Below are 27,846 nucleotides of genomic sequence, written 5' to 3'. Positions count from 1 at the left end.
AGTAAAATTTTCTTCTAAGACTAAGGTAATCGGTCTCAACAGCCAAACAGTTAAAACATATTGCACAATTTTACTGAGCAATAAAATTGTGTAGATGACAAAACTTGTTATATTATTTTATTTTTGCTACAATTTATTAGAAATCCGTATTTTTTGTCATTAAATTTAGTAAATCACATAAAATAGGAGTCGATTATCGTTCAAAAATGCTCCGAAATGTTTGACTTGGCAGAAAACCAAGCGTCTGCATCACATGTTGAAAATTAAAAAGTTAGGTGGCGGGAATTGGTTATGTATTATGTTCTTTCGCTTTACGACAATTTAGTGGTGTAAATTGCCGTGAAAAATATAGTTTATTTTCCTCGCAATCGAAGTGAAAAGCAGAGTGTACAACAAGGGCATAAATGTCCATTTTTACCCTCGTCTACTATTTTGGTCTTCGCTTCGCTCAGACCAAAAAATTGCCTCAAATCGACGAGTCATTAATTAATGATTGAGATATCTTTTTAATTTAAACAAAAACTTGGAAATTTTGTTAATTAAAAATATATTTTAAAGACAAAACAACGGTAAACACCTTTATTCTCAAATCTCACGTCTTTTCATGTTTATGATCAAAATCATTAAATACGAGTTTCCGGCCCGTCACACAAATAAAGTCCAGACATACTAAAACATAATGTTTTTAGTTTTTCTTTTACAATAACAATGAACTTATGAGCTCATTAAGATCTTTAAAAAAAACTTAGCACTAATACTGACCACAGCATCCGTCCCAAAACATCCATTAATAAAAAAAATCACAATTCACTTTTCACAAAACGTCAGATTTCCCGCCGAAATCACAAAAATGGCCGCACGGCGCGACCGTTTCCCGCCCAGCGCGCCTAACTATGCCGCGGCCGCTTGACACAATAACATTAAGCATTCAGATTTCAGACTGACTCGCCGCGTTTTCGTAATACATATACTTACATAATAACCACGAAGGATATAAACGGATTGGAGATTTTGTTCAACACAAATATTTCGGAGGTTTTTTATTTACTGGATTGCGCGTTGATTTTCTTAAAGTTATTCAATAAATGTTTAGCGTCGTTCTAAGAAATAAGTTACCTGAAAAAAGAGAAAACATAAGCATGACATCGTTCATGGTCATATTTCCGCTCTTCAATAGTTGTTGCAGTTCCATGAGTACAGTCACCATCATATATATCGGAGCGTCCAAGGCGCTCAAAACTATCTGTTAACGTCATGATAAAAGAGGCTTTGTACAAATATTACTGAACACCTTGGCCGCTCTGATATATCTGATGGCGACTGTACATAGAACTGCAGGCTCTCGGCAGGATCATAGTCTAATAAAACATGGTCTTCCATTCCCAGAGTGACACGGGGCTACGTCACAACAACATGGCCGCTATATATAGCGCTATCGCATATTATCATATAGCGCTGTCGCATGATGACGTAAGCCCGTGTCAGTTAGGTGACCTAGAAAAGACGGGAATGGAGTACCAGGCGGAGTATATTATTATACCATGGGCAGGATCGCTTTAACCACATTTATCCCGTGATAAAATAACTGTCACTTTTTAACTCCGCGGGATAGAAAGTGACATACATCGTTTTATCACGCTGTCACGTAGACAAAAACGACCGTCATATCCACTATGATTGCTAATCAAAATTAACTCTTACCACTGAGTAATCACAGCAGACTAGAGAAAACGGTCCGAAAGAGAGGATCATACTAGAGGACTGTGTTTCACTCGCACTATTTACCGTAATACAGGCATTTGTCTAGTAACGTCATTAATTGCTCAAGATGCCTGCACGGATATCATGGTCGCATTTTTATCACCTGTCATACCATGCGTCACTTTCGCACTTTCATACTTGTTAGAACGTGACAGGCATGCTGACAGATGATAAAAAGGCGACCATCTTAGCAGATCTTGGCCCTACTCTAGTGCGCGTCATTGTGAACCTTAACGAAGACTGATATTGGGCTGCAGCCCTGCAGCGCGCATCAGTTGACGTTTTTGGCAAACGAAACGATCCTCTAGTTAGACTTCTCTTTCGGTGCACTTTTTTGGCGAATGAAGTAAAATCTCAGTCCAGAGGGCCGTGGTAATGAATTTCTTGATAATTATCCGCGCCATTTCTCAGAATAATTTGGCAAGAGCAGTATGCGGCTAGAGATGGGTAGTGAGTAAATACTCACGGGTAAATACCGAGTAAATACTCAGTATTTACTCAATATACCCGTATTTACTCGTTTATACCCAAATTGGTGGGTATAAACTATTTAGAGTGCTGAAAGGGGCATATAAATTTGAAATATAGGTGTATTTTGTAAGCCGCTACTGGATTAAGTATTCAAAATTGTAAGAAATGTATTTTTAAGAGGGGCACTCCATACATGTAACTAATTGTCATAAAAAAAATTTTCAGAAACGACCAACGTGTTGCACATCATTACATGGATCTTTAAAAATAACTGGAATGTTTCTAAGAACATTTTTGGATAAATTGAATATTTTGGGAAAAAAACCGTTTCGAAAGGCCAAAATAATGTTTATCACTCTATAACTTTAGAACCAAAGTTCAGAAAAAATATGAAAATATATCGGGAGATTAGCCGTATAATAGAGTACAAAAAACAATATGTTGAACATCATCGGTTGAGCCATTTTTGAGTTTTCTTTAAAAAACCCTTAATAAAAGGTCGTAAGTGCCGCGTAAACACGCACTTTTGCGCGACATGCAGTTATCTAGAACATCGATAGAATTTAAGTACCTTATTTTTAAAGTAAATACCTTCTTATTTAAAACAAAATTGTTAACTATGCATTATCACAATTTGCCTCTCACTAATAATTACCTTTTTTCCGAAATCAAGCGTCCTATATGCTTTTTATTTTATAGATATTGTTAATACACGTTAGCACTCTTCAATAAAAGACAATTTTGTTCTTAAATCTCACTTTTTGAATATTTTATAAGCAATCGTTTTTACTCACCTAAATGAGTAAATACGGGTATTTATCGGGTGCTTTGAGTAAATACCGAGTAAATACTCAGTATTTACTCACCCCTACCCATCTCTAAGTATGCCAAATGTGTTTAATGGCGCGAGGTCCGTTGTATGAGACGTATTTCGTAATGGTGCCAATGATTTGGTTTGTTTTTGGACTGAGTTATGACTGGGACACCGCATTGCCAAGGTGTTACTAGATGACTATAGTCGCACCAATAAAAGTCTGCAGCGGATTTGATAGCCCACGCAGTGTAAGTGTTATTTATACGTCATAATTTCATAGAAGTTTGACGTTTAAAATGACACTTGCACTGCGTGGGCTATCAAAATCGCTGCAGACTTTTTACGGTCTAACTCTAGCTAATTACCGTAGCCCAGCTCAGCGCGGCTAGCCAATGGCGGATTTGCAGTCTTTGCCGCTCTAGGCCCCAGGCCCTGTAGCCGCCCCTTTCTCAGCACCCATCATATTGACCACATTTTGAGTTATTTCTTGTTATTATCATCTGCGATTATTTTGTCATAATTTGCCGCCCTAGGCCCGGGCCTACTTGGCCTTAGGGCAAATCCGCCACTGGGGCTAGCTTTGAGAAATGAGAAAAGAGATTTTATCATTTTTGAAAATTCATTACGAATTACTTCTCGAATCCACGCGTACCATCGCCCACACGATTAACAGTACATCGATCGGAGGAGTTTATGCCTTTTGTAATAAGGTCCATCGATGTGCAGTTAGGAGTGTTGCTGTTTGTACGAACTGTACTAAGTCGCCGAGGGTGACAGCCAAAGTTGGTCAAGCAGATCTTGTCAGTAGAAAAAGGCGGCAAATTTGAAAAATGTAGGCGTGAAGGGATATCGTATCCTAGAAAATTTGAATTTCGCGCCTTTTTCTACTGACAAGATTTGCTTGACCATCTATAGTATGCCTTGAAGTTGCCCTTCTTGCGGCACTCCTTTGAACCTATACTTCACTGTAATCACAAATGCAGCCGAGCCGGTGACTCTGGTGCCAGCCGCAGGCGTGAGGTATAATTTAGATTTCAGTTAAGTATCTAATTAGTGTGCGCCATAAAACAAAACTCAATTAATCTGTTGCATTTAAAAGCTTCTTGGAACGGTTGACGCTTTGAAAGTGGAACGCATTAGTGTGGAGATAAATTTCCGGAGCTACAGTCTTAATTATAATTAAAAGCGTTTGGAACACTTTAACCAGTCTTCTTTTTCATTTATGTGCGTAGTGGTCAAAAATCGTGGGTTCTAACCTATAATAGATTCTGATGTGTAGAGCTGAAAATATCATTCTCGATAAAAAATGCATAAAGATGACTAAAGGCCTGTCCAGACCGGGACAATTTTTCGCCAATCTGATTAAATTGTCCGATCAAATCAGGCCGTGCGAACTCAAACGCCAATTTAGCTCGCAGAATTCGACCACCGATTATGACCGATATTACCGATGGGAATGGTGCGGAAATACAAATTTGTGACGCTAGTATTCACGTTTGGGGGCATTTTTTTTAATTTTGAGCGCTAAAATATCATAAATTTATAAAAAAAATTTACAAAAAAAATTAAACCGACTTCAAAAAGGATGAAATAAAATATTATCCTTTTTTATGTCTATGCGTTACCAACTGATATGTTTGAAGTCGGTGCCACGCCAAATTTTGAAGCATACCATGACTTTGGTGCGATTCGATAAGGATTTACCTACGTTGGATTGCCTTACACGACGACAATGAACGTACTTTCTGTAGGTACAGTGGACGTTAAAAATATGTTTACACTTTTCGCCTTATTACAAAGGAGTAAGGTGCAAAAGTGTAAACATATCATTGACGTCGACTGGACCTAAGAACACACCTCAGAACACACGATCAAACCTTCTTGGGGCAGTCCGTACCATATTTGTCGGCACATTAGTGTAAATATAAATGCATTTTTTTGCCGTCGTATTTTTTAAAGAGCATTTCTTACTAATGCTCGAACAGTCTATAGCACGCAAGTGTGGGATTGGGACTGAGTTATTTCCCGTCCCTTATCCAGAGAACTACATTTCAAAATATAAAACAATTCAAGGAATTTACCTTCTTGCCAAATTCCACCTAAAGCGGTTCAGTTGTTTAGCCACGAAAAGGCGACAAAGAGGCAGACAGAATTCTTTACACATTTATAATAGTTATTAGTACAGTTCTGATGGGATTTATAGCCATAAAGCTGATTATTTTTACTGGTATTGTTACTACTTGGCTTGGCACCGACTTCAAACATATCAGTTGGTAACGCATAGACATAAAAAAAGATAATATTTTATTTCATCCTATTCCATTTCCATCCTTTTCCATTTTTTTTGTAAAAAGTTTTTATTTTACCATTTTTAGTTTTAACGCATTGTTAAGAGCGCGACGCATGAATGAAAAACAAGATCATGTTTAACACTAAATTCGTGTACCTATTACTTTAGTAAATATGTAATCAGGAATTTACTCGAGTCCGTCTGGGAAATTATAATTCCTGTCAACTAAATCCATCCGCCCGCCCCGCCACTGACCCAATCCCTCAGCCCCCCGATCACTCAACCTCACAGCAGATCAACCCCTGATCCAGGAACCCCTCGATCCTGAACCAGCAACCCTTCAACCGCCATTCACCGACCCCTTAACTCCTAACCCTAACCCCCGATCAGTAGCCTTACCAGCTTACCACGTGTTTGACATTGATATATTCGCTAGCATGTGTGTAACTTACTTCCTATGCATCTCGCTCGTACTAACCTTAGTGTGAGCGAGATGCATAAAAAGTTACATTTAGATGCATAAGACGTTAGCGAATAAGTCAATGTCAAACTCGTGGTAAGGCTACAGTTGCAGTACATCAAATTGGTGGTTTTCGGAAACAAATGCTCGAGTTACTTTAGAAAAACCCGAAATCACTTAACACGTGCCTTTAAAAATTGAGGAGTTCCCTCAATTCCTCATGGATTCCATTATCAGACCAGAACCAAAAATAATACGGAAACACCTTGGAGGTAACTTCTTCCAAACAAAAAAAGAATTACTCAAATCGGATCACAGGTGCCGGAGTAATCGCTGAACATACTTACATTTAAAGAAATCATCATCATTATCATCAAAATAATCATCATCATCAGGTCTACTTCATCAAATTTGTGGTTTTCGGGAGAAAATGCTCGAGTTGCTTAAGAAAACGCCCAAAACACCATGCATGTGCCTTTAAAAATTGAGGAGTTCCCTCAATTCCTCATGGATCCCATCATCAGAACAGAATCAAATTAAAATGGGACCAACTCGGAGGTAGCTTCTTTCAAACAAAAAAAGAATTACTCAAATCGGACTACGGATGTCGGAGTAATCGGTGAACGTACATAGCAAAAAAAAAACAAAAAATATCCACAACCGAATACAGAACCTCCTCCTTCTATGAAATTGAAGTCGGTTAAAAATTGGTGAAAGTAGCCAAATTGGGGTTTGAGTCCGCACGGCCTGATTTGATCGGGCAATTTAATCAGATTGGCGAAAAATTGTCCCCATCTGGACAGGCCTTAAAAAATCGATCAGGAATGTCAGGATCCTTGTCATATACAGAAGCAGTAAAAGTCATAAAAGTCGGTTGAAAATGTAGCTTATGACATCCTCCCTTAGCAGTTAGTACAAATAAAACCTCCTCTCATTTATCCAGAGGGAGCAAGTGATATTGCTATCTCATTCTACCGCATGGCTGCGTCCCTTGGAGTGGCCGGCGATGGCCCATTGTGTACTGGGGCCTTAATAGGGTGTCGGCTACCACTACCACAGAATAAATAATAGTACTACCGTACAGATAGGAAACTTCCTACAAAACCGAAGTTTGACAGCGGTTCAGGGTCGAATCATGCTGTCCCTTTCTAATATATGGCACTATCCCTTTCGGCTATTTAGGGTCTGTCAAAATTCAAGCCATTAAGTATCTTATCTGTGGTGGTGCACGCAAAGGGACGTCAAGTTGTGTCAACCCTAATAATTGCTCGGCGGCTGAGCCGTTTGGCCGAAGTCAAGAGTTTCGCACAACTGCCACTACCACTGCTGTACATTATAGAATGTACAGCATCAAAATCGCTACCAGCATAACAGCTCACCAGACTCCATTTATTATCGTTTAATCCGGGCTGTCGCCATTAAGCTCGCTGTCTTCGCGATGTGTACGAAAAATAATAAACAAAGGAGAGTCATTAAAATGGGCTATTTCGGGTCGTCTGGGGCGTAAGTAACGGCCCGAACCAAATGGATGAGGCGCAAGGGACAGGCGATAGCGTCTTAGGGCTCATTTAGACGGCGCGCGAACTCGCATGCGATTTTAGTTACATTGCGGATGTGGTCGCTACAAACTCCGGATCGGGTCTCTGCATGTTCTCCCTCAGGATTTTTATTATATCAAAATCGGTAAGAAACTAGGAAGCTTCTACCCGATTTCATCCCCTCTCCGGTCACATACTGTACCTGGCGATAAATATTGCACATCGTTCTTTAGAAAGAGACAATTGGAGACAACGACAGAGAAAGAGACAACGCTCTCAATTGCCGAAGAAGCCGAAATTCCAATGTGCAATATTTATCATCGGATACCGGATACCGATAAGTGCCGACGATCCCCAGGGACTAGCACAGCACCTGCTTCGCTGCAATGTCTTCAGAGTTGAAACACGACGCACGCGAATTGAACTGAGCAACAGATACAGTCTCCATCGCTCTTCCCAGCAGCAGCTTTTGTTGTAGAAAGGCGAGGAGCTCATTTATATAGGTACGATGAGTTGACTCAGATACTTATCGTGTCGATTAGCTAGGGGCGGCCGTGCCGCGCTAATAGACCGGCATATAATTATTGGTTGGGAGGCAAGAACTCTTGTTCCTATAAGTACTTCGCTCGCTTCACAGTCAGAAAGGAAGACCTTCGCTCCTTCTCCTCTACCACCTTCTGTAAGTTGAGTATGTATTGTGTACAAACGCAAGAGTGAGATGCGATGAATAGACGGTCTTCTATACGTTGACCTTACCTACTCATCAATGCGTCACCTACGTCACTGCGCGCATTGGCCACGGCAAGGACATTTTTTAATACTAATGAAAAGGCTTTGACTTGCGCCAAGCCCGATCTGGCACGACAATGAGATCAATGCATACGGTGTATTTGTGTAGGAAATGTAGGCAGTATGTTACGCGTTTCATACACGCGTTACCGCCCTGGACGTAAAGGTCATTGGTTACCGCTGATTTATAGATGGTTAAGCAAATCTTGTCAGTAGAAAAAGGCGCGAAATTCAAATTTTCTATGAGATGATATCCCTTCGCGCCTACATTTTTCAAATTTGCCGCCTTTTTCTACTGACATGATCTGCTTGACCACCTATAGCGGCCCAACACGATAAATTAACTGTTACAATGTAGATTATTCTGTTACATGAATAATATACAGGCTGTTTTTTTAATAACCTGCAATATTTTACGATGTGTATGACTGTATATAGGTCATACTGAGCAACTTTTACCACGAAATCCCAAAAAAAAATTGGCTGTTTAATACATTTTGGCTGGTCTGATCTCATATTGATGGTTTACTAATGTGTTGCAGAAAGATTTTTGACATATTTTTGTATTGCATAATGTTACTTGGCAGAAATGTCGTTTGGCAGAATTACCTTTCCCATATATAATTTAGCATACAATAATTTCGCAGAGTTTTAAAATCCAGAACCATATTTTGGCATACTGTTGATGATCATAATAGTCTTTTAAACGAATATTAATTTCACAGATAAATGTATTGCATAATATTTAGGTAGCATAAAGTTAATCAGATAACCTAACCTAACCTAACCCACTTTTCTGGTGGCCGTTCGTTTTGTATGAGGTCGCAGTTCTAACCTAACCTAACCCACTTTTCTGGTGGCCGTTCGTTTTGTATGAGGTCGCAGTTCTAACCTAACCTAACCCACTTTTCTGGTGGCCGTTCGTTTTGTATGAGGTCGCAGTTCTAACCTAACCTAACCCACTTTTCTGGGAGCCGTTCGTTTTATACAGGAGGCCGCAGTTACAACCTAACATAATCTTCTTATCTGGCACAGGTTCAAGTTTGTTTGGGGGTCACAGTTCTTACTTAACGTAATCCACTTTTCTGCAAGTAGAAAAACATTATGCCATAATGAAAGTATGCTGCAGGATGATTATGGTACATAAAATTATGCTAAACCAAAGTCTGCAAAAGTAATCTTCTGATAAATAATATTCTGCAAAATGTATTGTATGCTTAGTAATAATAATGCAAAGTAATATTTATGCCTAATTATCATTCTACTAAAAGTGTTTCTGCGATACGTGTTATGCGAAGTGTATTTCTGACAAACAATATTATGCCAGAAGAGGGGAACCCCATATTGATATTTTCTATGGGAAAGTAATTTTTTTTTGCGTGGACGAAGTGTGGACGTCAGTAATATTGGGCAATTTGGGCATTAATCGAATAACTAGACTAAAAAAATACTTAACAATATTGTCATACATTTATTTACATTAAAGATACTGTTGATTTATTTTTATGCATTGACATAGATTTCATGTTTTCATATAAATTTCATTATATACCTACATTTAATTTAAAATACATATTGTATAGTGCTTAACTGTCTCACAGCTAAAGGAATGGATAGTTACTTATCTAATGTTTTTTTTTACATTTCAGAAATTCTAGCTAGACAAGTAATATACAAAGCCTGATGTATGAGATCAAAGATCATACAGAGATATATTATATTATGATGTATAAAATGTGTCTCGTGAAATACAAAAATATTAAAAAGCGCCACCTTTGACAATGACGAGAATGATATTTACGAAAACTACAACCACTTGCTTCTATACTCTGTATCTTTAGGTATTAAAAAAAAAGTAAATAAAATCTACCCTCAAATGGCTCTTTAAAACAGTTGAGGGTAGACGAAAATATTACATGATCAAATAATGTACATAGGTTAAAGTCAGGTCGTTCAGTGACAGATCCAAGCGGTTTTGTATTTGGTTGGTTTACCAATAAATGTTATAACTACCCGAAAATGTACAAATTGTTTAATTTTATTTAAATACCTACAGATACAGACCTATAGGTCAGTAGAATAGCAAACTGAAATAGATGTCATCTACTAAAGAAAAAGTGACCAAGCCCTCCAGTGGCAGAGGCCGGATTCGAACCGGCATTCTCAGATTACGCTGCTAACGCGCTGGCCCCGTATACAACGTGCCAATCGCTAACACTCGGTAGCGAACGAAACGCAACTGTCACACTAAGGGCCACTTGCACCACCCCACTAACCCGGGGTTAAGCGGTTAGATCGTTAACCCAGTGTCAAATTGTACTGGTAACCATGGTAACTCAATGTTTAACCGGTTAACCCCGGGTTTGTCGAATGGTGCAAGTGGCCCTAATATGGAAGAGTGATAGAGAGACACAAAGCGATTCAATGGCGAAGCGCAAGCGATCGTCACCTTGGCTAGGCCGCCTGGACCTCTAGGTCGTAGGTCCTCTAGGTTACACGGCCACGGCGGTACCCGTCCCAATTTCTCGAGTATATGGAGTCTTCTAAAACACTAGACGTTTTTGACCAACTCTCAGGGTGAGCAGTAAGTAGCTGGCCCAATACAGGGTTCTATGTTTCACTTTTATCGAACTGAAATTTGAATGTTGTCTTTGTGATATTAAGTCGAATTTAATTTTTTTTTATATAGCCTTTTATCTCCATGAATTTTTACAAAAAAAATCAACTACCTACAACTTGAAAATGTAACAGAACCCTGTAATATTGGGCCAGCGAAGTGTTTGCACCTCTTAAATACAAATCCCCTAGGGCCGATACAGACAGACTGCAACGCTGGCGTGCAGTTCCCATACAAGTGGCAGTCGGGTTGCAGTCTGTCTGTACCTGTTCTTACGAGAGACTTGCTGTGCTGCCATCTATACAACTTAGGGAGAAATTCAAATTATTTTTCTTGAATAGGTACCTACTTATGCATGTTACATAAATATTTAATGTTCACTGTTTAACTTATTCATTTTACAGATATGTTTTTGTCTAAGCACATAATGCAGACCAGTGTATAAGAAACTCTTTCAGACACTTTCATTAACGTTTAGGCTGCCTTTCCCCAGAGGTGAAGATGAGCGAGGTGAGAGGAGACATGCGGGAATCTACCAATAGCGTTTGACGACCGGTCTGGCCTAGTGGGTAGTGACCCTGCCTATGAAGCCGATGGTCCCGGGTTCGAATCCTGGTAAGGGCATTTATTTGTATGATGATACAGATATTTGTTCCTGAGTCATGGTTGTTTCTATGTATTTAAGTATTTATATATTATATATATCGTTGTCTGAGTACCCACAACACAAGCTTTCTTGAGCTTACCGTGGGACTTAGTCAATTTGTGTAAGAATGTCCCTATAATGTAATATTTATAATATTTATAATAGCATTGGTTGACTTTTCCGCTCCAGTGGTATACTTACGCTAACTACTCCTGTGGTAACTTATACATACTGTGCCTTAAACTGTTTCTTGACAAGTTTTCACAGACAATAAAATATGACATTGATGCATCAAGGCGGTTTGTTAACAAGGACCTACCGGGAAACGCGAAAATCGAAATTTAGTTATCTGATCGCGCGAATATGCAAGAGTGATAGAGAGGTTAGATAACGAAATTTGGTTTATCTTGTTTCGCAGTAGACCCCCAGATTGTGATGGATAGGGGTAGTGGCGCCCCCTACGCAGAGTTTTGCGTAATATTCCCTATTGGCAGAATCCCACACAACTCCTCTAACCTCTGCCTCAGTGGAAAGGCAGTCTTAGAATCTCATTGGCTTAACTTTACACAAGCTGTCCAAAGTGACTTCTTGCAAAAAGTACTTTAGTATGTAGATTTTCTAACATCTTTAATATGTGTGGCCCTTATATAACCAACATAGTTTTAAACTTCTCCTGCATACAAACAAAAACACTCTTAATTGTCCATCGGTGGACCTTATTACAAAATGCATAAGGTCCACCAATAGACAATTAAGAGTGGGGTCGATGGTACATTCATACATAACATAACTAAGAGATACATAATCGTAAACCTTTACGGTCAAACATATCACTTATCTTTGTATTCAGATTAAAATATTTGGCCATACAATAGTGTAGAAATAACATACCAAATACAATATCGTACCTAGTATTTTCAATTATGTAGAAATATTTGTCCATAGCATTGTATGAGTATAAAGAATGCTATAATGTAGGCCAAGTCGACCCACAATCTTCTTTGTCACATGTCATAGTCGAAGTAGGAGTGGCGAGCCAAGTCAATGATGTCCACTATGTCGGTCTTGAGTCGGAGTTTGAGGATCTCCCGCCAGATGGCATCTCGGTGCTCCTTGTTGGTGATGCCCATTCGGAGGAGTGTGGTATCGTTGATTCGGATTAATGCTCTGCCAGTTATGTCATGCTGAAAACAAAAAGTTCAATTTTTTGAGGGAGTTAATGAATGTTTTTTTTACTAGATGGTTTTTGAAAGAAAAAGAACTTCGATTAATCCCTTACTTAATAAAATTGTGGAATGAATTTCCTGCTGAGGTTTTCTTAAGGGACTATAGTATGGTCTATAGTTCAGTTAAGTTTTTTGCTTTTGCAGCGACTAAGAATATTCAATACAAATATTCTAGGAAGAAGAAGAAATGAAGTAAGTAAGTTTATATTTAATATTTTATGAGCATAAGCATAAAGTTTATCAGGAGCACAATGCTCTTTATATTATATTATGGACATTAGTGTACATCACAGAATGTAATTATGACACATAATGTGATGTTACAACACCTTATCAGAAGAGCATTACTTCTGATTTACAAACAGTGCACAATGATTTACTATAAACTGTGTTATAATTTTAAAGCATAAAGGGCAAATTATCAATACTAATAAATGAGAAATACCTCAAACGGTCAAAAAGACTTTTCGCTAGCTTTAAAATAACATAAATTATGTACCTCATGAAACCTTTGCCAATACATATTATAATAGTCACTGCAGTGTCTGCTCAACCATTTCTGCACATCCGCTTCGGTCCATAGATACACAGCTTTGGGACGAGTGGCCCGCGTCTAAAGCATACGAAAATGTTACTTGATAAATAATATTGAGGTTAAAAAATAAAAATAAACCATTGACACTTTACCTTCGGCTTGTTGGAGTTTGCATTCGTTTCTTCCACCATGTTTCTGACAATTTCGTGAAGAATAACTTGAAATATTTTACGGCATAGTATATTAGCTCTATTTATCAAAAAACCTACACAAATATACAAATTTTACAATTTTTTATAAGAACATAACATTGACATTGACACTCAAGTCACTCAACTCATGACGTGACATGACAACTGTGACGGGACTGACGGGAGCTTAATGCGCAGCCAAAGTAATGCTTGTCCCGACACAGCTGATACAGATGTAGTGAACAATCCTTTGCCATCGTATTTTCTCGGAAACGATCGTATCTGTCAAGATCGTATTCATTACATCTGTAGTGTCTGTGTGGAAAGAGAACAGTCTTGGAATGTACAGCTTGGCAAAAAGAGTAGAAATTAAAAAGTGGCAACACTGTAGTGCACTACAGTGCTAGTACACTACAGTGCAGTGTAATAGTGTAGTACAGTACTAGTGTGTGTGTGTGTGTGTGTGTCTGTTGTGTAGTGTGTGTGTGTAAGCTGTATCGGGCACAATATTATTTCACGACTCTTCTCTTTCCGAACAACTAATATTATACATTTAATATTATAGCCTGGCAAAACAATTTAGACCAATGTACGCGTATTATTAGGCCGAGCGTTATCGTCCATAACGGCCCGACCACACAATGGCGCGGCGGCTTTAGCGGCAAGCGGCGGCCATAGGTTAGAGCGAGACACAGCGATCGGACCTTTCGTTCTTAGGGGTCATCCATTAATTACATCACACGTTTAGGGGGAGGGAGGGGGTCAAGAAAATGTGACATGTTGTGACAAGGGGGAGGGGGGAGTCATAAACTTTGTGACGTCACTTTAACTTCATCAGTAACCGAAAATGTATTTAAATTATTGTATACGCTAATTATCATTTAAATAACAAGGTTTTGAAACGATAATCGTTTTTATTCATTTAATTGTATTTCTTAATCAGTTTTGGGTTATAAAATTACTAATATTTCTTTTGTCAAAAATATTTTGATAAAATATTAAATAAATATTTTGCCGATTTCGTTGAAGAAATGTGACGTCACACCAGGGGGGAGGTGTTTGCCAAATGTGACCAAGTGTGACAAGGAGGGGGGGAGGGGTAAAAAAACCTAGAAATTCGTGTGACGTAATTAATGGATGACCCCTTACCTATAGTTGCCGCCACCGCCGGTCGCGCAAAATCGTGGCCGGACAGTTAAGGTCAATCCAGACGGGATTGTGGTTTCATTTTCAGTAACCCTCTCAAGTTTGAACAACAAGTTTGAACCTTGATGTTATAGCTGGTCAAGCAGATCTTGTCAGTAGAAAAAGGCGGCTATAGCTAGTAATTTTTATTTTTTTAATTTATTTAGAACACAAACAGTCACATAATGCAAAATAATGCAATTTATTACTGAACTTTCAGTGTGAGGGACACATTAAATTAAACGAAATAATACTAGTGAGAAACATTTATTTTGTCTTATATTCTTATACAGGGTGATCAATCCAAATGGGTCAGTAGGGAGAAATCAGAAACTATGAGAGTTAGCGATATCTGTTCTTAAGCCCCCTCTAGACAATGCGCGTGAATCGCGGGCGAAACCGCGAACGCGAGTGTGGAGTCGATTTCGCTGTCTACGAAAATCGACTCCACACTCGCGTTCGGGGCTTCGCGCCGCGATTCGTGCACGAGTGTGGAGGAGGCTTTAGGGACCATGGCTTCGATTTTAGATTTAATAATAATGACATTCATACTTTTTTTTTAACTCTCATACATAACCGGGAATCGAACCTGGTCAATATTCTTTATGTAATCGCGTGTAGTATTTGTTTGTATAATTGATCCTGAAAGTATAAGGACTAAATTTTGCTATGAAATCTTGTGTAAACATTAGACTGAAATGCCCACAATTTAAATAATTAGCAAAATGTTGTCATTAATATGCATCGGTCATCATTATGAATCATTTATCTGAATAGACCACTTATGCATATCTTATCTGCATCGATGTTAAGCATTAAAAATTGCATTTATTTAACGTTCAGCGGGCGTGCCAATTTATTTAAAATTTGATAATGGAACACCCAAAAGAATTTACCCAAAAGAATTAATCTTTGCATCCAGGAAAGTGGCTACCATTTTGAATATTTACTGAAATAAAATAATTATCTTATTGTTGGGTTTTTCTTTCAATTACTTAAACAATTTTTAAAATGTGTTCCTATTGAGACTTATGATTCGCATCATCAACAATAACAACGAAAAAACTTGCAGTTTTTATACCTAACATTGTTTACAGAGACTTCGACCAGGTTCGATTCCCGGTTATGTATGAGAGTTAAAAAAAAGTGTGAATGTCATCGCTATCTCTCATAGTTTCTGACTTCTCCCTACTGACCCATTTGGATTGATCACCCTGTATAGTAAAACTTACTCTAAGCAGTTCATTGAGCAAGTTTGAAAATTTGCATGATAAGTAAAAAATACAAATACACTTCGGAGCAGGCATAATTGGCGCTAAGTAGGTTATACCGGCCGTTTCCGACACCTATTCAAGGTCATTTCAAAGGCCTTAATTCTGTGCCTTAATTAAGAAAAAGTACACCAACAGTTGCCAAATCTAGGCTCAACCTGCTTTGTGCTTCGGCAAGAATAATTACAGTTGCATGAAGTAACATCTATAGTCTGACAAAAAAGAGTAGAAATTAAAAAGTGGCAATATCGTAGTGACGTCCAGTTTTCTTAGATTGATTTGAAAGGGACGACAGTACAGTATTGCCACTTTTTAATTTCTACTATTTTTTGTCAGACTGTACGGTTTTGTTTTTGGTAGAGCTTTCACATCAGTCAGTAAGTAGCTTATCTCTAGGACTCCAATAGGCTCAAAGGCTTGTTACGGCAGTATCCTCAAACCCTGGATTCTCGCTGCCTAGTCCTTTCTTCTCTCGTTTTGCTTGTTTGACGCTAATCTCCACTTGGTCGACGGTGTCCATCAGGGGCAGATTACGGGTTTCCGGGGTGAAAAGAAGGCAGATTCCGGACAGGAATGCTGAAGCGCCGAAAAAGCAGGCTGGTAGCGCGGGGTGTATAGGTGTCTGTAAAAGAAGAAATGATTAGGTTTAGCAACTCCATTGTTGCCTACGTCCGAACTTCTGATATATTTTTGTCCTCAATTTGCATTGGCGTACTATTGTTGCTCGGTTCAGGAATATGGTTCCATTGTCCCTAAGATACATTATTAAGGGATAATACACTACACTATTTGTAAGTTTAATTGTGTAAGAAGTTTCATAGCTCTGCTGAGTTCCGATAATCAATTAACCAATCCGCTTTATTGCGGTTTGTACAAAAAGACTCCTTATCTGTACGGATATGATGGTCGTTCTTGTCTACGTGACAGCGTGATAAAACGGTGTCCGTCACTTTCTATCCCGCGGTGTTAAAAAGTGACAGTTATTTTATCAAGTAGCTAAAACCATCCGTCCTGGTGTGATCCTGCCCATACAACCATTTCCAGTCGCCGTTACGACGCGGTGTTGACACATCTTGTGTCGACACCGTCTGTTTCGGTCACAATTCCAGTCGCAGAGTCGTCGCCGTGTCGACACAGTTACCAGAAATGGGGAAGGGTCGACACATGACACAAAGTGACATAAAGTGTGGTCGCCGTGTGCACACATTGTTTCGGGTTTGCGACTACTTTATGCCAAAATCATTCGTTCATTCGTTCATTTTGTTCCTGTCAAATGGAAACTGTCAGATGGAAAAATACTTAAATAAAAATAAGTGACATTAATACGCCATCTCTAAAACGGATTACAAGACGTAATCATATATTGTTTGCATTTATATTACAATATGACTTAAATTATTATGGGGAATTAAACTGCTCGAGTGATTTGATAAACTAAGTGTAATATAATCAACGCGCCACCACATTGTTTTAGTTTAGCCGGAAATGAAATTGTTTACTTCTCAGTGCCTGTGTTCATAACTATATTATTTGAAGCATTTTTAGTACTTCGATGCGTATACTATACTTAAATAACAGAAATAACGCTTTACATACTACGAAACTTGTTAATTATGATGTATAAATATGGTTCAAGGCTGAGAAATATTGCAGTCACAAAGTAGTTGCAATGTTTCGACTTTGTGTCGACTCTGTGTTGACACATGACACGCGCTGTCAAAAGTAATAACAAAGTTACTGGTATGTTACTGGATTTGCAAAATGGCTCCTTGTGTTGATTTGTTTTCAGATATTCTCAAAGTGTAAAAATGCCGTGGTCAGAGATGGGCATTAATCGATTAACTGTTTATTCGACTAATTAATGGAATAAAAAAAGTTAATTCTCAAATTTTAATCGCGATTAGTTTAGTCGACCTAACATAGATTGAAATTGAATTAATCTGAATATTAATCGAATAAATTATCGATTAAATCTCGATTGAAAGTTGACAGGGGGCCATTTTTGTACGTAAAAATAATAGAAATGTCTTGCATGCAGATGGTAGCAAAACACTTTGTCATAAAAGTCGAGATGGGTGTCGATATATAGGTTTTAGGGAGTGCCGATTTCGAAAATAATGACCATTTTGGAATCCGAAATGGCGGCCATGCACTGTGTCATAAAAGTCGTCATGGATGTCGTTTTATACGTTTTAGGGGGCCCCAATTTTGAAAATGATGACCATTTTGGAATCCAAAATGGCGGCCATGCACTATGCCATAAAAGTCGTCATGGGTGTCGTTTTATAGGTTTTAGGGGGCGCAGATTTCGAAAATGATAACCATTTTGGATTCCAAGATGGCGGCCATGCACTATGTCATAAAAGTCGTCATGGATGTCGTTTTATAGGTTTTAGGGGGCCCCGATTTAGAAAATGATGACCATTTTGAAATCCAAAATGGCGGCCATGCACTATGTCATAAAAGTCGTCATGGGTGTCGTTTTATAGGTTTTGGGGGGCGCAGATTTAGAAAATGATAACCATTTTGGATTCCAAAATGGCGGCCATGCACTATGTCATAAAGGTCGTCATGGGTGTCGTTTTATAGGTTTTAGGGGGCGCAGATTTCGAAAATGATGACCATTTTGGATTCCAAGATGGCGGCCATGCACTATGTCATAAAAGTCGTCATGTATGTCGTTTTATAGGTTTTAGGGGGCCCCGCTTTCGAAAATGATGACCATTTTGGAATCCAAAATGGCGGCCATGCACTATGTCATAAAAGTCGTCATGGGTGTCGTTTTATAGGTTTTGGGGGGCGCAGATTTCGAAAATGATAACATTTTCAATTTAAAAATGGCGGCAATGCACTATGTCATAAAAGTCGTCATGGATATCGTTTTATAGGTTTTAGGGGGCGCAGATTTCGAAAATGATGACTATTTTGGATTCCACTTTTATGACAAAATACGTAGCCGCCATCTTGGATTATAAAATGATCATCGTTTTCGAATTCTGCACTCCCTAAAACCTATAAATCGACATCCGTGACGACGCAAGTTATCTTTATTTTCAGATCTAACAAATTGCTACAGAATACAAAGGACAAAAAAGAAGCGAGGAGGTAATGAAACAAGCAAAAATACAGATGATTCCTCGACGCAATTGGGTGATTCTTAAATTGTGTCCAGATTTTTTTTGTCATAAAAGTTTATATTTTTCACATATTACTAAATCTATGGCAAAAGTTATAATATTGCAATGGATTCCATCGCATGTAGGTATAAGTGGCAATGAGACAGCTGATGCATTAGCAAAACAGGCATGCAGCGATGGCATTGAATTTCACTTGAAACATTATATGGGGGCAATAATGACTGTTTACATTTAGTCAAATTAAAGTGTCGCGAATTGTGGAAGGAATATTTCGAAGAGAGATCTAGGGACAAAGGTATTTGGTATAAGACAATACAGCCACAACCCTTTAATTCTCCTTGGATTGATAATAGTGTGCTGTGTAGGCAGGATCTAGTTTTATTATTGAGATTGCGCTCTGGACACATTCCATTGAATAAGTTCGCCTACCTCATGCGTAAACTGAATTCGGAATTATGCACCTTATGTAATCGCGTCGAGGATGTGTATCATATTTTAATGGAGTGTGTCCGAAATGAGCGACTTAGAAGACAGATATTTCATGACAATGACAGTTCCATTGGGTTATGTAATACCTACCTTTCGAACCCCATGTCTGAGGTTGTTGAAAAGGTACTAAATATTGTTAAGTGCGGTCTGAGGGACAGAAATGTGTGATGTAATTAAACTAGATGTAGCTATTTACTTTCTTTTAACTTTGTTAATTAAGTCTGTTTTTTATGGGGTGACATATTCGTTCAATCGAAAAAGCCCCTTAATAAAGGAAAAAAAAAAAAGTTCCGTGACATTTCGACCTTGTAATTTTTTAAGTAAATGTTTTTGTTTATCTATGAGGATCTCACTAGAATAGTATAATCAAGGTATGTTTATATTTGATGAATGAAATAGTAACGCAAAAAAAAAATATATTTGTGTCTTATATTCCTGCCGAAGACTTTTATTTTACCTTTTCCTTCTACACAAGTTTGGCCAAGTAATAAGAATTTAGGGCACTCAATTTTATTTTGACTTCTACAACAGTAAAGCTACGAGGCCATGTTTGGTATCGTTTTCGTATAAATTCGCAGTACCAAATTTAGTTAAGGTATCACATTGACACCATTCCGAAGTAAAAACATATAAACTTATTAAAATACTTTCTTTTAAACTCCTCTTCACGCTTAAACTGCTGAACAGTTTTAATTTAAATTTGGTACACATATATTTTGAGTCCCGAGACAGGATATAATAAGTTATCTCAAAAATCACCCTTTAAAGGTGTGAAATGAGGTGTAGGGGGGAATTCAGAATTGACTTCTTGAAGTTAATACTGTTTAAGTTTAGGTTTGAAGTCATGTTTTTTCATCATTTTTAACTAAATCAAAGATGTAGACCATCCCAAATTTCATATAAATCGGTTCAGCGGTTATTGATTTCCCGTACAAATTTCCACGCCACTTTTCACACCTTCAAAAGATGATTTTGGTTATAAGATCTATCCTATGTCCTGTTCCGGGACGCAAACTATTTCTATACCAAATTTCAACGAAATCGGTTCAGCGGTTAAGCGTCAAGAAGAGTTTCAAAAAAACCGGCCAAGTGCGAGTCGGACTCGCGTATTAAGGGTTCCGTACATTAAGTCCGACTCGCGCTTGACTGCACATTTCTAATAGGTTTTCCTGTCATCTATAGGTAAAGAACTATTTTGTGTATTCAGACGGACATACATACAGACGCACGAGTGATCCTATAAGGGTTCCGTTTTTTCCTTTTGAGGTACGGAACCCTAAAAAGATTTATTTTTATTTTGTGGAATGGTGTCAATGTGATATCTTAAATGGATTCAGCACCCCAGATTTATACGAAAACGATACCAAACACGGCCTAGCACCTTCACTGATATAGATATATCAAGATAAAATTGAGAGCCCTAAATAAACTTTCAAGAGCGGATATCTCAAAAACTATTCAACATATCGAAAAAATTGACGGAATAAACTTGTAACAAATTAAATTAACTTTCATTTTGTATAAGTGGCCATGTCGCTGAGATGCATAGTTTCCGAGATATAATCGAAAAACGGGAAAATGGGACCTTCAAAGCCCCCTCTCTCCCCCCCGCTCAAGGGCTACGGCCGGGGACTTTTGATATGTTCACCTCCTAACTTGTCAAACCGAGTTACGGAGTCAAAAATTGTGTTCCGAGCATTTCCCTCTACAACTTTTGGAGCATTCGTTGCCTGACCTAAGTAGCTTATTGAATTTCTTTAAAAACTTTTCTGTAAAAGGTTGACGGGTGTTGGGTGTTTATATGGTTTCGGTCGATTATTATCATTTGCATTGCCCATGATGACTTACTAGAATTACGAGCACACGAGACACTAATAGTAGTTTGACAAACCTTGGTTTTCAAGAGGTATTTTATATTGACATTTGCTGTCACAAATTTGCTGTCAGATTTAGTCGCAAACCGCACGCAAAGTGCACACAAATGTGTCGACACCTTGTTACGGAAAAGTGTAGACACGGCGACGACACTTTGTTTCGAAACAATTCTAGACACATTGTGTGGACTCTGTTACGACACATCTGACATTTAGTTACCACTTTGTGATTCTGCGACTGGAATGGTTATATGGGTGGCTCCAATTTCACCACGGTGACAGGTGCGACAATTGTAAAACATTACTGTTGCTGACGTCACAGGCATCCATGGGCTACGGTTACCGCTTACCATCGGGCGGACCGTATTCCTGTTTGCCACCATCATTGTTTTATTAAAAAAAACTTTATTATATCGGAAAAAAACAGATATTTCTCTTGCTAAGTTTATGACAATTGTCACAAGAAACACTACAATTGTCACGAAATTCCGACATATCACTCATTACCTGTCAAGAATTACCTACAATTCTTCTAAATCTTGACAATTGTCAGAAACTTCGCAAAAGAAATATCTGTTTTTTTCCGATATAATAAAGTTTTTTTAAATAATACAATGATGGTGGCAAACAGGAATACGGCCCGCCCGATGGTAAGTGGTAACCGTAGCCCATGGATGCCTGTGACGTCAGCAACAGTGATTTTACAATTGTCGCACCTGTCACCGTGGTGAAATTGGGGCCTGGTGACATGAGCAAAATTGTCATAGACTACAGAATAAATCTTTTCCTCTTCGAGGAAAGTTTGCAAACGGTGTAATTTCAGCAATCGAGCAGACGAGCCGCCTGATGGACAGCGGTCACCGTCGCTGGACATAAGCAACCGCAGAGAAGTCACATGTCTAATACCAAACCTTGAGAATCCTAAATACCAGCTTCTGGAAGAACTCATGTCACAGCGTAAAGGAAAATAGGTAGGTACATCAGAAGTTAACTTTGGCGTTCTGGGTATGACCAACATTAACTTACCAAGATAGGCGTGATAGGTGCCAGCATCCCTCCAATCCTGGACATGAACGAGCACAGTCCCATCAGGGTGCCACGGGCGCTGGTCGGGAACAGCTCCATGGTGTAGGTGATGGCACCCGTGAAGCAGGCGGCGATGAACATCTTGCCCAGCAGGAACAGGGTTATCTTGGCCCAGACAGCGTCTAGAAATACAGTTTATGATTCTTTTAACAGGAATACATATAGGAAATTGTTAGTATAATGTATTGTCAAGAATTGTCGAAAGCTGGAGTCAGACTGCCAAGTGGTACGCCAAGTACCTATACATACTAATAGAGCTTATAGGGATTTGTATGCATTCTTATTGGAAAGTTTGTGCAGAGTTAGCGTGGTCAGAGTTTAGCGAATTTGACTTTGTTTGCTAGTTTTTTTTGCAGAAAATGAGTTCATTAGCTCGAAGGATTTATTGCAATCGTTCGCCATAATAGCAAAGAGTATGGGGCTTACGGCTTACGTGATGTTAACCATCGTAAGTGGTCGTTCGGAAAATCATACTAACCTTCAGGCACACAAGCAGAACCGATGCAAAGCGCGCCACATAAAATATACCCATACAACAACGGCAACCGCCTCCCACACTTGTTCATCAGCACCAGCGCCACCAACTCCCCGGGGAACGACATCACCGTCGCCAGTAAGAAGTTAGTATACTTATCCCCAGGCAGCCATACAGAGTTCACCATCAGCCCATAGTACACAAACGACGCCGTGAATCTACACACCATCAAAACTAGCAACCTCTTCCATATCTCTTTCGACGTGAACACCCTTTTCCAAGATTCCTTCTTTTCGTACCCTCCCAAGTTAAACTTATTCTTTAGCTTTGCCTCGTCTATATTGATAAAGTCATGGCGATCTATGTTCAGCTTATTCGTATCAGCTATTACTAGTAAGGTTTCTTTGGCTTGTTCGATTTTGTTATTTAAAATCTGCCATCGCGGGCTCTCTCTGATGAGGAAGGTGTAAGAGAGGAAGAGGATGGGCGGGCTGCAGATGATCCGGATGAGGGTCTTCCAGTAGGAGCTGACCATGGCGATGCAGGCGAAGATGACTTCGCCGACATAAATGGCGTAGGCGAAGATCACGCCAGCTAAGACTCTGTGGTCTTTGCCGCTGCTTTCTATCACTGAAAGCAAAATTAAAAGTTATTATTTCATGTCCATAATCAGCTTGCATTATTAATCATGATATCAGATGTCGAATGGAACAAAAAGAAGCAAAATGTGAAAAATGCCTTTTTTATCAATTTGCTCATTTTATAAATATTTTTTTAAGAAAGCGTTTTATTGCATAAATAAAAGGACTCTTTAGCAGCTGTCTTTCTCTTTTCCACATCCCATATCGGATAGGACATCGTGAAAACGCTCTAAGTTATCTAAGTAATTCCTTAAACTATATGAAGGGGTCAAAAGTAGCTCGAAATGGTTCGTGTAATATTACACACGGTTGCTGCGTCCCCAGTTCCTTTTTCTTTGAACTTGGCTGGACACGCTGCCGCGTGTCTAGATTAACAGTAATTACACAATTTACATTAGGTACTATACAAATACTGCTATAAGTAGTTCTAGCCTAAACAGTAATTATAATTCTATTTACATAGGTAAACATAGTCTTATTATTTATACGTTGATAAATGGTTAAATCACTGTAATCAAGAGACTGTGGTACTATTTGTTTTGTCTATGAGATGCTGAGATTATTATTATTTTAAGACTTCTTCCTAATTAACAACATGTATTCTGCTTCAAAAAGTTGCAAGTGTAGGTAGATGGTAAGTTTTTGTAGTAGGTATCTGGCTCGAAAACCTATTTTTCACTAGAATGGCGGGGTGCCCTTTTACATTTTACCCCACCACACATAACAACTAACTAGTAATATCAGCTAATACCTATAGCTATTAGAAAATTTGTTCTAACTTCTGCTAAAAAATAATTCCTTACTTCCGCTAAGAAACATTAAAACAATGAAAAAACTGAGTACCTATTGCTTAAAAAGGATCGAGAATACATGATATGTTTCTGCCGTATATGGCTCGAAGGACCGCCACTTTTCAGCATGCAGTCAGCTGATTCTTACGTGAAAGATAAAGTCCTAAATAAACTACCGGCACATGAAAATAAGAAACGTACTGATAACCATGGCGGCAGAATACGTCCCGCCCGTGATGGCAGCTTCGAAGAACTCGATAATGATGTATTGGTAGTAGGCGGTGACGAAGGTCTTCAGGTGGCCGATGATGCCGCCGATGGAGCAGATCACCAGCGTTGGCTTGCGGCCGAACCTGAAGCCAGAATGGTTTGTGAGCAGTGGTAGATTGGGAGTGGTAATCAGAATTTGTCAAATAATGGTTAAACCAAAAATTATTGCACAAAAATGTAAAAAAATGTGTATGTTCAGTAGGTAATTGGACTCCACTATAGTATGTATTTTTCAAATAACTTGGGTACGGAGACAGCTGTCATCTCTTAAAACGCAATAAGGTTAAGTATAAAAATTGTATAGAAATAACAGCTGTCACCGTACTCAAGCTATGTGAAAAACATTATAAAATTGCTTGTGTAACAATTATTCATTTTCTTACTTGTCAGACATGTGTAACAATTATTCATTTTCTTACTTGTCAGACATCCATCCAGAGATAGTCATGGATAACACCATTCCCGCGCTGTGCACCGTACCGACGAGGTTGGACTTCCACGGCTGGCAGGCCAGGTCTAGCTAAAACACCATGTAAACACCTTGAGTATTTCGAACTAGAGTCAGACCAAGAATAGTCTGCAGCGGATTTGATACCCCACGCAGTGAAAGTGTTATTTTAAACGTCAAACTTCTATGAAATTATGACGTATAAATGACACTTGCACTGCATGGGCTATCAAATCCGCTGCAGACTTTTTTTGGTCCGACACTAGCATCACTACACCTTATAAAGTAAGTACCCCGCCGCGTCTGACTGTTTGTGTGTTTGTACGTTCGCGATAAACTCAAAAACGACTTGACGGATTTTTAAGCGGTTTTCACCTATCAATAGAGTGATTCTTGATGAAGGTTTCAGTGTATAATTTGATAAGGTTTTGTGCAACCCGCGCGAAGCCGGGGCGGGTCGCTAGTATTAACATATATGTGGTAACATAACACGCAGATTAGAAAGCTTTAGAACCTATGTAGACTGCATCTTGAGTTGGTTTAGAAAAAAGGGAATGCATATCGGTACCTCACACAGTTCCGTAGGGTTGGTCTTGTGTTGGCCGACTATAGTCCAAAATCTGCCAACCATGATCCAAAACGAACTCGATGTTCTTGGTTTAAGTGTAACTATATATAACATAGTTTCATAAATACCGGAATACATCCATATAATACTAAAAATAACATTGGTACCTATTGGTACTTAATTAAGTGTCGAACTGGCCCATAGTTGTAGTAGTAGACTATAGTTAGGTGGTTTTATAGTACCCAATTACCTAAAACAGTTTATTTACCGCCTTCACTCAAAGGGGGTCATAAGGAATTAAGGCACTTCCGCAAAGATATCACATCTAGTGACGTCACAAGTAGATTTCCTCCGGGGTATTTCCCAGTCATCGAAATAATCTTACAAATATGTATATATGATTATTTTTACCGACATAGTGTAAACATTTGATAGTAAGATATTCTAAATTCTAATACGAGTTAACAATGTTTGGTCACAGATTATGTGTCCCATTCCACATATAATAGATTTTGTTGTCACTTATCAGTTATCACGCGAGGTGAACTGAGATGAATTAACGTGTAGATGTGATGTGTATGATCTCATTTATTTTATGATTGTCATTTATCTGTAGTAAACAGTGGCGTATAAGTACCTCAGTAAATATTCGTAATTTGTGTGAAATAATTAGATTTTGGGAATGTAGGTAGTGGAATATTTCAAATTCTAGAATATGTCATCGTGGATGCTAAATAAAATATTGGAATAACAGAAAAAAGTTGTTCGGTTTCAGTAGATAAAATAAAAACACCACATAAAGTAGCTTCTATAGAAGGAAATTTTCCATTAGAAACTGATTGGAAAAACTTCACGAGAATTAAGAGGCAAAAGGTACCTATAAATCATGATCAAATAATATGTCAATACATTGACACGCATACACATACGCATTTTTCAGTAATGAAAGGTATTTCGTCCAGATTTGCCAGTTAAGACCTGTAAAGTTAGTAGCCATCGCATTTTTAGGCGTCGAGGACACCCAATTACCCACATCAGCGACCACTGTGTTACTGCAAACGGGCTGCCTGATGAGAAGTGGTCATCGTCGCCCATGGACAAAGCAACATTAAAAGTCCTCGAGGGAATCAGGAGGTAGGTACATGGCTTCACATTTTACGTGTTCTAGGGAGAACCAAGCAAGATAACGGCTTGTTGGTGTGCCATGTATCTAAGAAGTCGGGAAATTTTTGAGCGATAGACACCCACCTCAGCCACCACTGTGTTGTTGCTCTCATACACCCAAGAACTGCATTTCTCCACAGCGCCAGTGAAGCTGGTGTTGGAGCAGGTTCCATTCCAATGATCTTCCAGGATAGGGCGCGAGCAACGATCTACAGAGCCAGGCCACCAGGGTTGAGAGTATTCTGGCTGGTTGCCGTCGCATTCTGGGATGCGGCATCTGGAAGAAGATCTATACATATAATAAAGCTGAAGACGGTCGAAAGTCTGTACATGGAAGATATTTGAAAAAAAGTTGGCTGGGGATACTTAGAATCGATAACAGAACACGTTCCAAAAGTTTTTAGAATTTTTGTCTGTTTGTCTGTTTATCTGTTTATCTGTTTGTCTGTTTATTTGAACGCGCATCACGTGAAAACGGCTGAACGGATTTTGATGAAAACTTTACTAATCTGTCGAGAAAATCCCCGGCCAGGTTATAGGCTATAAAATTTCAACCCCTAAAAGGGGGGGGGGGGGGTAGCCACAACATTCGATTGACTTAAGTTTGCCCCTGAATCTTATGGCGCTACTTAGGAAGGAGGGGCAAACCTTTTTCAAATATGTGTTACCACTATTGAGTACCCTGGTAAACTAACAGATGGCGCTGAATTTAATACGTTTATATTTAATACATGAATAAGCCACAGAGGAAAGATTTTGCCAAATTAACTCTAAGTTTAGAAGAGGGAGTACGGATATCAACAAGATAATTGAATAATTATGTTGATTTAATTAATTAATAATACAACAAAATTAAACGACAGTAAATTAATTGCCCCTCATTGCACACTGCACAGTGCCATCTTTTGGGGAACTGAGTAAACATTAAGTAATCAAGAAAACTAAAAATGAGTTTACATAGTTACATAGTGGTAAAATAAACAGACATATCAACACGCGTATAATTGCACAATTATTTAAAATTATTAATTTTCTCCATCATGAATTATACCTAATCGTAATTATATCGCACCCATATCAAATCCATATTCATACGTATCGCCTCCTTT

At 38.6% G+C, this 27,846-nt stretch overlaps 4 protein-coding genes across 4 annotated transcripts in view; 1 reads left to right on the top strand and 3 right to left on the bottom strand.

Moving 5' to 3' along the window:
* LOC134797739 (SET domain-containing protein SmydA-8) overlaps positions 1 to 957 on the bottom strand; it is a 35,972-nt gene extending 35,015 nt beyond the window's left edge. The window contains exon 1 of the mRNA XM_063770094.1: positions 763 to 957. The gene's annotated coding sequence lies outside the window, so the exon portion shown is untranslated. The remainder of the gene's footprint in view (positions 1 to 762) is intronic.
* The window catches only part of LOC134797338 (insulin receptor substrate 2), a 394,635-nt gene that overhangs the window by 179,747 nt on the left and 187,042 nt on the right, over positions 1 to 27,846 (top strand). The gene's annotated exons all lie outside the window — the stretch shown is intronic.
* The window catches only part of LOC134797737 (organic cation transporter protein-like), a 161,750-nt gene that overhangs the window by 119,588 nt on the left and 14,316 nt on the right, over positions 1 to 27,846 (bottom strand). Inside the window, exons 3-8 of the mRNA XM_063770092.1 lie at positions 26,822 to 27,014; positions 24,977 to 25,077; positions 24,489 to 24,640; positions 22,859 to 23,485; positions 22,321 to 22,502; positions 16,194 to 16,416 (exon numbers count right to left, since the gene is read on the bottom strand). Coding sequence (XP_063626162.1) covers positions 16,204 to 16,416; positions 22,321 to 22,502; positions 22,859 to 23,485; positions 24,489 to 24,640; positions 24,977 to 25,077; positions 26,822 to 27,014 — 1,468 coding nt within the window. The 3' untranslated portion in view covers positions 16,194 to 16,203. The remainder of the gene's footprint in view (positions 1 to 16,193; positions 16,417 to 22,320; positions 22,503 to 22,858; positions 23,486 to 24,488; positions 24,641 to 24,976; positions 25,078 to 26,821; positions 27,015 to 27,846) is intronic.
* On the bottom strand, positions 12,208 to 13,459 carry LOC134797294 (protein aveugle). Its single transcript, XM_063769523.1, has 3 exons — positions 13,300 to 13,459; positions 13,112 to 13,225; positions 12,208 to 12,570 (listed from the first exon to the last, which is right to left on the bottom strand). Exons 1-3 carry the CDS (start codon positions 13,336 to 13,338, stop codon positions 12,391 to 12,393), a joined length of 333 nt encoding a protein of 110 aa, XP_063625593.1. The 5' UTR covers positions 13,339 to 13,459; the 3' UTR covers positions 12,208 to 12,390.

The sequence above is a fragment of the Cydia splendana genome, chromosome 15 (genome assembly GCF_910591565.1).
Source record: "Cydia splendana chromosome 15, ilCydSple1.2, whole genome shotgun sequence".
Taxonomy (NCBI): Eukaryota; Metazoa; Arthropoda; class Insecta; order Lepidoptera; family Tortricidae; genus Cydia; species Cydia splendana.
The sequence above is the reverse complement of the archived record's forward strand: the minus strand, read 5'-3'. Positions and strand labels throughout refer to the sequence as shown.

What these genes read in the sequence shown, in the direction of transcription:
- LOC134797294 (XM_063769523.1), bottom strand. Translation starts at nt 13,338, where the DNA reads ATGGTGGAAGAAACGAATGCAAACTCCAACAAGCCGAAG. An exon ending in CAAACTCCAACAAGCCGAAG is followed by an intron (nt 13,226 to 13,299) that starts GTAAAGTGTCAA and finishes CGTATGCTTTAG; the next exon opens with ACGCGGGCCACTCGTCCCAA. An exon ending in ATTGGCAAAGGTTTCATGAG is followed by an intron (nt 12,571 to 13,111) that starts GTACATAATTTA and finishes TTTTGTTTTCAG; the next exon opens with CATGACATAACTGGCAGAGC.